This window comes from Bos indicus, chromosome 10 (genome assembly GCF_029378745.1).
Source record: "Bos indicus isolate NIAB-ARS_2022 breed Sahiwal x Tharparkar chromosome 10, NIAB-ARS_B.indTharparkar_mat_pri_1.0, whole genome shotgun sequence".
In the NCBI taxonomy this organism is placed as follows: domain Eukaryota; kingdom Metazoa; phylum Chordata; class Mammalia; order Artiodactyla; family Bovidae; genus Bos; species Bos indicus.
Window position 1 is genome coordinate 24,390,698 of NC_091769.1, and position 11,696 is coordinate 24,402,393.

At 39.4% G+C, this 11,696-nt stretch overlaps 1 gene segment (V, D, J or C); it reads right to left on the bottom strand.

The window, feature by feature from the left end:
• Window positions 1-8,295: 8,295 nt before the first annotated feature.
• LOC109575293 (T cell receptor delta variable 1-like) lies at window positions 8,296-8,946 on the bottom strand. The segment is given in 2 exon segments: window positions 8,296-8,615; window positions 8,835-8,946. Coding segments are annotated over 2 exon segments (369 nt in total).
• Between the last annotated feature and the right edge of the window lie 2,750 nt (window positions 8,947-11,696).

Sequence of the window (11,696 nt, forward strand, 5' to 3'; positions counted from 1 at the left end):
CTTTTCACTTTCATGCATTGGAGAAGGAAATGGCAACCCACTCCAGTGTTCTTGCCTGGAGAATCCCAGGGACGGGGAAGCCTGGTAGGCTACCGTCTATGGGGTCACACAGAGTCAGACACGACTGAAGTGACTTAGCATAGCATAGCACTGGAGAAGACTCTTGAGAGTCCGTTGGACAGCAAGGAGATCAAACCAGTCAATCTTAAAGGAAATCAGTCCTGCATATTCATTGGAAGGACTGATGCTGAAGTTGAAGCTCTAATACTTTGGCCCCCTATATGAAGAACTGACTCATTGGGAAAAACCCTGATGCTGGAAAAGATTGAAGACAGGAGGAGAAAGGGATGACAGAGGATGAGATGGCTGCATGGCAACCCCGACTCAATGGACATGAGTTTGAGCAAGCTCTGGGAGTTGGTGATGGGCAGGAAGCCTGGCGTGCTGCAGACATGACTGAACTGATTGAAAGTATTATTGTTTTGTCTTGCTTGATTGTTTTCCTTTCTTTCTGCATTTTCTCACTTCTCTGATTAAATTTATACTTTGGAACTTGGGGAAGGTCTAGGAGCTAAAGTTTTTCTACACACAAGAGGCAGAGAGAGGACATTGCAGGGGCAGATGGAGTGGTCTGTTCCAGGAAGTCCCCATAAGGTCCTGCTCAATTACTTATACATAGATAGATAATCTCCTGTGTGTGCTATGTATTGTTCAGGAATGCAGGATGCAACACTGAAGAGCAATTAAAAAATAATAATAAAAGGCCTACAGTGCAGTAGAATGAGAAAAAATTAAACAGCTTTGTTTCTTAGAAAATTAGACAATTTTAAGTAGTGATAAGCACTCTGAAGACATTACAAAACTGTGTTAAGATAGAGAGTGACTCTTGGGATGAGGAAAGGCATCAGCCCTAAGTAGGGTATGGAGGGAGGGCTCCACTCTGACACTTACTCTGCAACAGCAGGCTGGGCGCTGAACCTCTCTCATGTTCAATTTTATATCTGTAAGTTGCCAGTATCTTTCTGCTGGACACTGGGCTCAGCATTGGCATTCATTATTCCATTCACTTCTTATAAGAACCCTGAATAATAAATTCTACCAATAACCACAGTGCAGAGATGAGGAAATTGAAGCATAAAAATTCTTGTCACAATCCCAAGGTCACACAACCAGTGAATGCTGGATCTAGAAACACAATCTAAGTCTCTGGTCTTAAGCACTTTGCTCCACTGTCTTCCTAAAGTAGGGTGGACCCAATCTTGAGGGGTTCCAGTAAGAATTGCAAACACACATGCAAATCACCTAGTGCAATGCTTTCTCTGTCACAGGCTCTCAACCAGCTGTGGTAATGCACAAAACCTTGGTGGATGGGAAGCCATGGTCTGGAATTCCAGACGAGTTTATCTACAAGATAAAGCTCAATATTTTCTGAGGTTTGTTTAGCAGTTTACACAGAAGATTTCATGTATTATCATAAGTATCAGCGGTCTATCATGTTTCTTACTGTTAATTGGAAATCAGTTCCCATTAACTGATATTAACCACCTTAAATATAAAATATTACATTGAGACAATGGGTACCATAATATAACATAGAAAGAGTATACCAAGCTGTGTTTGCTACTACAGTCTATTAGTATTTTTGTAATTGACTTTTGCTCCCACTTCCCAGGATATTTCTACACTACAAGAAAGGACAAGCAGTAAATGCAATTTGACTTAATAGATAAAAATATTCCATCCTATGCAAAAATTCCAAACTTTCTATTCATGCAACCATAGTCATCTCATGTGTTTATTTTTCATTTGGAACCAATCATTTTCACATCTGTCTGACAAAAGCAAAAAACAAAAACAAACAGCCAGTTTTCCTGAATCCTCTCCCTCTTGATTTCTGCACTGGGAAAGTTTACTGACTGGTTCAGCCTTGGCAGCTCCTATTGGGATTAGGCTTCCCCACAATTTTTTTTGAATTTTATTTTATTTTTAAACTTTACATAATTGTATTAGTTTTGCCAAATATCAAAATGAATCCACCACAGGTATACATGTGTTCCCCATCCTGAACCCTCCTCCCTCCTCCCTCCCCATACCATCCCTCTGGGTCGTCCCAGTGCACTAGCCCAAGCATCCAGTATTGTGCATCGAACCTGGACTGGCAACTCGTTTCTTACATGATATTTTACATGTTTCAATGCCATTTTCCCAAATCTTCCCACCTTCTCCCTCTCCCACAGAGTCCATAAGACTGTTCTATACATCAGTGTCTCTTTTGCTGTCTCGTACACCGGGTTATTATTACCATCTTTCTAAATTCCATATATATGCTTTAGTATACTGTATTGGTGTTTTTCCTTCTGGCTTACTTCACTCTGTATAATAGGCTCCAGTTTCATCCACCTCATTAGAACTGATTCAAATGTATTCTATTTAATGGCTGAGTAATACTCCATTGTGTATATGTACCATAGCTTTCTTATCCATTCATCTGCTGATGGACATCTAGGTTGCTTCCATGTCCTAGCTATTATAAACAGTGCTGCAATGAACACTGGGGTACACGTGTCTCTTTCCCTTCTGGTTTCCTCAGTGTGTATGCCCAGCAGTGGGATTGCTGGATCATAAGGCAGTTCTATTTCCAGTTTTTTAAGGAATCTCCACACTGTTCTCCATAGTGGCTGTACTAGTTTGCATTCCCACCAACAGTGTAAGAGGGTTCCCTTTTCTCCACACCCTCTCCAGCATTTATTATTTGTAGACTTTTGGATCGCAGCCATTCTGACTGGTGTGAAATGGTACCTCATAGTGGTTTTGATTTGCATTTCTCTGATAATGAGTGATGTTGAGCATCTTTTCATGTGTTTGTTAGCCATCTGTATGTCTTCTTTGAAGAAATGTCTGTTTAGTTCTTTGGCCCATTTTTTGTTGGGTCATTTATTTTTCTGGAGTTGAGCTGTAGGAGTTGCTTATCCATGATCACTGGAGGGGAGCAGGGAAGGCAGAGAAGCCTCACAAAATGTTTGAGCAGGCCACCAGGTGGCAGTATATCAGCTTTCATTCTTGCTGCATGCAGTGTGCTAGAAGTCTGGTTCTCAGGATGGAAAAACAGATTTCGACAAAGGATTCACAAAGGGGTGACATTTGAGTTGAAACATGAAGGAATTCAGAGGTGCATCATGTTTATATTTGGGGGATAGCATCACTGGCTCAGTGGTAAGGAATCCACCTTCCAGTGGATTCAATCCCTGGGTCTGGAAGATCCCATAGAGAAGGAAATGGCTACCCACTCCAGTATTCTTGCCTGGGAAACCCCATGGACAGAGGATGAGTCAGACACGACTTAGTGACTAAACAACAGCAAAGCATCACAGTCAAGAGGGAAAAACAAGGGGCACTGGTCTTGATTGGGAAACAAGCTTGGGGTGTTTAAGGAATGAAATCTCATTGTAGCCCGTGTTTTTTCCAGTACACTATTACTTAAGAAACTTATTAAAGCATCTGGCACTGTTAACTAGTTAGTGGATGCTTTCCTCATTTACTGATCCTGGGACAGTTGAATCTATGTTTTGGCATTTTCTTTCTTAGTTTCCTTTAGCGTCCAGTTTAAACCAGTAATGTCACCACCACTGAGACATCCAACCACCCAGTTCTGGGGCCAAGTGCTTCTCCATAGTCCAGACCTTGCTTCTAAGCAGCCCTCTAAAATGTGACACACGAGCTTATAATAAAAGGTAGAGAAGCTTTTCACAATTAGGAAAGATAAGGCTCATTCCCAAAGTATTTTTTCTCTAAGGAAACAATAAAACCTATCTCTTAGGGTTTTGATATTTGAATTAGATAATGAATCTGAAACGCAAACTACAATGCCTGACATTGAGTAAAGCTCAGTAAATATACCAACTTTCTTTTTTTCCAGGAAATCCTACCTCTCCTTCAGTGTCCAGGTCTGTGACTTGTTACTGTTTGTTCTTTTCACCACATCGGTTCAATGATGGAAGCTTCTAGAAAATTCACTTAATCACTTAGTTTCCTGGAGAAAGTCATTATTTCTCCCTGTTTCCTGGAGTCATATTCTCCTAGCCACATTGATACACTCAGAGTACTGAAAGGACCCAGATGGAACACTGAGAAAGGTATTATTTTCATTTCCCTAATTAATAATAATATTAAGGTCTTTATATATGTATTAGCTATTGGATATCTTATTTCTGAGTTGGATCTCCAAGATTTTGTCATTCTTTATTATCTGTTTTCTTAATGATTTAAAGGAGCTTCTAACATATTCTGCATTTGAGTCCTTTTTCAGAAATACTCGGAGAAGGCAATGGCACCCCACTCCAGTGCTCTTGCCTGGAAAATCCCATGGATGGAGGAGCCTGGTAGGCTCCAGTCCATGTGGTTGCTGAGAGTCGGGCACGACTGAGCGACTTCACTTTCACTTTTCACTTTCACGCATTGGAGAAGGAAATGGCAACCCACTCCAGCGTTCTTGCCTAGAGAATCCCAGGGACGGAGGAGCCTAGTGGGCTGCCGTCTATGGGGTCACACAGAGTCGGACACGACTGAAGTGACTTAGCGGTAGCAGTCAGAAATACTTATTGCAAATGCATTTTAACAGTTTGTGCATTGACTTTCAAAACTCTTAGCAGAGATTTATAACAAACACAATTAAAAAATATATTTTCAGGTTCACAAGAAACTGGCTTGGATATTTAGTTTGTTTTCTTTAAACTCCTTAATTTTTTTTTTTTTAACCTTGGTGGTTTCTATTGCTTCTGATGTGAAGTTATCAGTTCAATTCAGTCACTCAGTCGTGTACTACTCTTTGAGACCCCGCGGACTGCAGCACACCAGGCTTCCCAGTCCATCACCAACTCCTGGAGCTTGCTCAAACTTAAGTTCATCGAGTCAGTGATGCCATCCAACCATCTTATCCTCTGTATTCCCCTTCTCCTGCCTTCAATCTTTCTCAAAATCAGAGTCTTTTCCAATGAGTCAGCTCTTTGCATCAGGTGGCCAATGTATTGGAGTTTCAGCTTCAACATCAGTCCTTCCAATGAATATTCAGGACTGATTTCCTTTAGAATTGACTGGTTGGATCTCCTTGCAGTCCAAAGGACTCTCAAGAGTCTTCTCCAACACCACAATTCAAAAGCATCAATTCTTCAACACTTAGCTTTATGGTCCAACTTTCACATACATATACAACTACTGGAAAAACCATAGCTTTGACTAGATGAATCTTTGTAGGTAAAGTAATGTCTCTGATGTCTAGCTTTGTCATAGCTCTTCTTCCAAAGAGCAAACCTCTTTTAATCATTCTTAATGATGTTTCTCAGAATATAATGCCTTACAAACATCTGCCAAAACCAGAGTGGTGGACTTGCAGAATTCCTTATTCAAATTTATGGCTTTACTCATAGCATTGCTCCTGAATAAGGAGATTGCTTTATAGGAAGTCAAGTATAACAGTGAGTGGAAGTGCTTGCTATGAGCAAACAGGTTATGGGATGGATAATGGAAGAGGTCATTATAAATACCAGGTATAATCATGTGGTCATTTGCAAGAATGAGAACAATAATACTTATGAAAATTTGTTTTTCATTTTGATATGAATATATTTATATATTATATTAACCAGTTTTAACTCCCCTATCCCATTTTCCTGCATGTAGTAACATAAGAAAGGTATGTTAACATAACTCAATCTTATATCTTATTTTATCTCAGTAGTGAAGATACAGGATTCAGCAGAAGAGTGTGACTAACTAGAAGATAAAGTAACATCACCTACAAATGGATAAATGAACTTGCTCTAATCTTTGAAGGATATGGTTAGAAATTTTGGGGTTGAATGAGGAATTACTGCATCATAATATCAAGAAGTTTGGTGCTGGAGAAGACTTTTGAGAGTCCCTTGGACTGCAAGGAGATCAAAGTAGTCAATCCCAAAGGAAATCAACTCTGAATATTCATTGGAAGGACTGATGCTGAAGCTGAAACTCCAATACTTAAGCCACTGGTTGAGAAGAGCCAACTCATTGGAAAAGACCAAGCCTGATGCTGGGAAAGACTGAAGGCAAAAGAAGAGGGCAGCAGAGGATGAGATGATTGTATGGTACCACCAAATCAATGGACTTGAATTTCAGCAAACTCTGGGAGTAGTGGAAGATAGAGGAGCCTGGTGAGCTGCAGTTCATGGAGTCACAGATTGTTGGAAGCCGCGTTAGGCATTACTGACAAAATGGAGGCACGGCCCCCAGCCCCCTTTCCTCATTCCCCAGGCATGGACCTGGATGAAGGAGTTAGGCCTTGTAATTCTGACTTGTTTCTTCCTCTCTTCAGCTGAGTTGGCTGAAAAGGAATATTAAGGTGCTTATTGTTCTTAAGAGGAGCATGAGAAGGCACAAAGCCTTCTGCAGCTGTGCTCAGAGAATAATTCATAAAGTTAATCATTGACATTTGTTCAAGGACTTTTGCAAAAGAGTGTTCCAGGATGAGCACATAGGCCGAAGCTTGAGGCCATGGGAGGGATTGCTATCTGAAGCCTGTTTGTGAGGAAAATGTTTATGGCAAAGGAGTTTGCTGAATTTAGGGCTTAGAAATAATTAAAATAGAAGTTAAAGATTTAAGAAATGTTGTAATGTTAGCATATTTTACTATAGCTTATATAGGTTAGGAATTTTAAAGATACTAATAGCTAGAAGTCTTTTTAAGAGATAGTGAGCTCAGGATGTTAGGGGCAAACAGGATTTAGAAAGATAAGAAATAAACTGAGGAATATAGCATGAGTTACAATGTAATCACAAGTTAACTATAGGACACATAAGAGGAAGTAGATAATAGATGGTAAAGCTGATTCCAAGAGAATTACTGAAGCAGGAACTCTGAAGAGCAACAATGATTTATGGAGATAATAAATCTGGGTGAGGGGGAACTGAAAATGTCAAACCTCTGACCTAATATTTTTGTAAAAGTAAAAAGAGAATCTTAAACTTGAAATAAATAGGCAGTCCAAGAAAACTGAGAGGCTGTCTCATTACTTGCTGACACTGTTCCTCCCTTCAGGTTGAATCCCTGGCTGCTGGAGCTAGACTCCGGCAACAAACAGTCAGACACGACCTAATGACTGAACAGCAACAACAACATGAGCAAGAAGCATAGCTTTCCAATCATCCTTATTCAAAAGTGGTTAAAAGAGTACAGATGGATGACAAGTTACCAAAGAGGGTACTGTAGCAGCTTTGATCTATCTTAACTAACTGAAAACATCTTTCCCAGAATGTGCTTCCCATATTGTTCTGACTTAGGGTTGACCCCCAAAGGAACTTGTCTAACATTTGGAAGATAGTTGTGATGAAGCAGCCATAGTTTTTATGTTTGGGGGTTTGGTGCAGGCCTCCAGGGACTATGGTTACTCACACGTGTTACTGCTGATCTGATAGCTCATTTTATTGTTGACTCACAACTCCTTCACTTCCAACCAAATCTCCTCCTCATCTTCTCTTTGTCTTGGGCCAGGTATGTATGTAAGCATGATGCCAAATGACACCTACTTCTCCTAAGGTCACCTACTACTGTGAAACGGAGGGAGGTGAGACATAGACAGGTTTTAGTGTTTCTTTGTGGGCTCCATTATCTTCATGGTTCTAGTATGTCACTGTGAGTCACAGTTCATCCATGCTTCAGTCTCTATCCAATGTTCTTCTACAAATATTACTCCAACCAACTAACACTAAATTCAGTCTCAACACCAGATACTAAGATAACAACTTTGTATACACTCTTCTACCAGACCTAGCAATTGCCTGAATTCTAATCTTTATAACTAATTTCTTATTTGACAGACACCACTAGTGGTTCTGCTTCTCTGATTGTACCTTAAGTGACACAAGTCTAAGAAGAAAGGACTAAGGAAATGATTTTAATGATGATTCATGATAGCCTATACCCAGATTTGTGATGTGAGTGTATTTTAGTGAAACTGTCACTTTAAATTACTATGGAGCAAGTTTACAGTTTTAGACAACTTTACACATCTTCTGTATGATTGACTTAAAGTCGAGAATTCAAGAAGAGAATGTATTAGTCAACAGTCACTCTGAACACCTGCTTCCAAATGACATCAAAGAAGCTTTTATTTAGAATTAAATCCTCTGATCCAGACTACAGATGAAGCAACCTCAGGACTACCATTTCTTGTCTGGGGTCTGCAGGTGTGCCTTTCAGCTGGGGTCCTGCAGCAGGGGGTCTCTTTTTTATTTAGTTCTTAGGTTTTTGTTCAGCCTTTCCTATTACTTCAAACACTGTGATGCTCTGAGAACACAGAAGTACATTGCAGAATCTTCCAGCTCTAAGGCTGAAATGGTGAGGTTGATGGACTTTTGAGCTTTCTGGAAGTTTACAGAGTAGCGGCCATCCCTTGCATTCCCATCATCTGAATACTGACGAATAAGATAAGTCATCTGTCCACTGGGAAGCTGCTTGTACCAAAAAATGTAGTAGGAGAGCATGTACCAACTTGTTTCATACCGACAGTTCAGGGTAACTGCCTTCCCCACTTCACTGAGTATGTCTGGCTGGTCTTGAGTAACACTCTGGGCCACACCAGATCCTGTGGAAAAAAAGAAGAAAACAGAGCTGAAATAGTGAACAAAATAATGTATAAATTAGACCTGTTTTGGGCCCAAATATTTACAAACCTAACTGAAATCCTAAGACGCTTGCTTTTCCCCAATCCTCCTTTCCTCCTCAAGTCCCTGTGAATCAGCACGTGCCTGTGTGCAGTCCTTTCACCCTGAACACGTGCACCCATGTTTGGAAGCATCCCTACCAGAGAAAGTGAAGGTCAGGAACACCCAGAGCAGACTGGAGAGCGGCATGAGGCATGGATTCCCCTGCTCAAAAGTGTTTAGTTCTGCCTCAACCTAAGATTTCAGTGTCTTTAAGTGCCGGGCAGCACGTATACACAGTACCTGGTTCCTGTGTGGCTCCTCCCCCAGACAGGAAGTGCCATTTGTCATGTTCCTAGACCAGCTGGTCTGTGCTCAGGTGGAAAAAAGTTTGGCTCACAACAAACCTTTACTTTGTCTACTCATGTTTCCCTGGTCATTAAATTTGGCAGATCCTGAAAAAGGGCTTGAAAAAGGCAATTAATATTAAAGATTTGAATTGAGGGGAACTAAAGATTAAACAAGTTGACATACACTGGTAATTATTTAGTAAAATTATTGGCCATTCTGTTTAAGATATAATTTTGTATGGCCTACAAAACTTTCTTGAAATCTACTGATTGGTCATTCATCTAGCCTACGCTTACTTTTCCCCATCCAGAATCTACTGACTGTTTTAAAACATTCACAGATCTTAGGCCTTCTGGGAGAAAAGCAATCTTATCCAAAATAATTAATGTATCTCTTTTGTTTTTTTTTCCACTGAGTTCCAGTGCTCTACTTAGATTTTTAAATAAATAAAATTACTGCAACATGAAATGATTTTAGAAAATCAGCCTATCTGAATTTCAGAGCCTATCCAGTGGTTTATATTTAAATGAAATTATAACCAGAATAAAATATTATTCTTTTGAAATCTGATATTTATTTCATATCTATCAAGAAATTGATATTGATACAATTTTAGCAAAATATCATAACCTTATATATCAATTTTGATATACACTCTTAGGTTTTCATACATCACTCTAAGAAATTTTATCACATGTATAAATTCTTGTCAGTTCAGTCAGTTCAGTTCATATCACCACTGAAATCATGACACAAAATTGTTTCATATCTCTAAAGAAATCCTCCTTGAATACCCTCCCCATCCCTGCAACTCTTTGTAACCCTGCTAACTACTCATCTTTTCATCTTTATATTTTGTGCCTTTGAGAATGTTGTTTAAGCAAAATCACATTATGTAAGCATCATAATAATCCAATAAGTGTAATCATATACCATGTGGCCTCTGAGATTGCCTACTTTTTTATTCAGCATAACACCCTGAGATCCATCTAGGCTATTGTTGTTTAGTCTCTAAGTCCTGTCTGACTCTTTTGTGACCCCATATACTGTAGCCCACCAGGCTTCTCTGTCTATGGAATTTTCCAGGCATGAATACTGGAGTGAGTTGCCTTTTCCTTCTCCAGGGCATCTTCCTGACCCAGAGATCAAACCCAAGTCTCCTGCTCGGCAGGTGGATTGTTTACCACTGAGCCACCAAGGAAGTCCCATCTGGGCTTTTGCATGTATCAGTAGTCTGCTTTTTTTAATCACTACAGACTGTTACCATCTTATGATGTTCTGATTTTGGATTTCTTTACCTTACAGTGGCAAGACAGTGATGAACTTTCAGTATAAAGTAGAAACTGTACTTTGAATTTTAAAATATGATCTTTTCCCATGCTAGTAACATGTGGTATAATATTCCCTGGTGGTTCTGGGCAGCAGCAGTGAGCTGAGGTCCTGGCCAGCCCTGGGATCATGAGAGTAAACAACTGACACACTTACATTCACTCTGTACTCGTACATCCATTCTGTTTTTTACTTTTAGTGTGTGTGTGTTAAGTTTCTGCAGTTGTGTCTGACTATTTGAGATTGTATGGACTGTAGCCCACAAGGCTCCTCTGTCCATGGGATTCTCCAGGCAAGAATACTGGGGTGTGGTGCTGTGCCCTCCTCCAGGGGATCTTCCTGATCCAGGCATCTAACCTGCATCTCTTACGTCTCTGCTTTAGCAGGCAGATTCTTTATCCATTAGAGCCACCTTGGAAGCCCCACTTTCAGTACAGTACTCAATAAATTATATGATATTTTCAACACTTTAATATAAAACAGACTTTGTGTTAGATGATTTCACCCAGCTGTAGGTTAATGTCAGTGCTGAGAATCTTTAAGGTAGACTGGGTTCAATTCAGTGGGTTAGGTATATTAAATGCATTTTCCATTTATGATCCTCTCAACTGAAAATGGTTTATTGAGACACAATCCTATTGCAAGTTGAGAAAAATCTATAAATATTATGTCATTGTACAGATGTATTACAGTGAATTTATTTGTCTATTCACCCATTGAAGAACATTTGCCTGGTTTCCAGTTTTTGATCATCAGAAACAGAGCTGCTATGAATATTCAAGTACAGATTTTGAATGAATATAAGTTTTTCATTTTTCAAGAATTAATACTAGGAGTGTGATTGCTGAGTTGTAAGGCAAGTGAATATTTAAGTTTAGGTGAAACTGCTGAACATTTTTCCAGAATAGCTGGACCATTCACCTACCAGCAATGTGAGTGATCCAATTTCTCTGCAGTTTTGCCAGAACTTGGCATTGTTACCATTTTTAATTTTAGCCTGTGAGAAATGAGAAGTGTTATCTCTTTGTGGCTTAATTTGCATTTCCCTAATTACTAATAATGCTAATCATCTCTTTATATTCTTATTTCATTACCAGATAGCTTTTTGGTAAAGTGTCTGTGTGAATCTTTTGTCCAGGTTTCAACTGGATTGTTTGCTTTCTTCCTGCTGAGTTCAGAGAGTTCATTGTATTCAGAATACAGTCTTTAGATGAAAATCTATTCACAAATATTTCTTGCCATTCTGTGGTTTATCTTTTTCCTTCTCTAAACATTTTTAATTTTGATGAAATCTGTTTTTTTTTTTTTTAATGGGTTGTGCTTTTGGTGTCATGTCAAAAGTC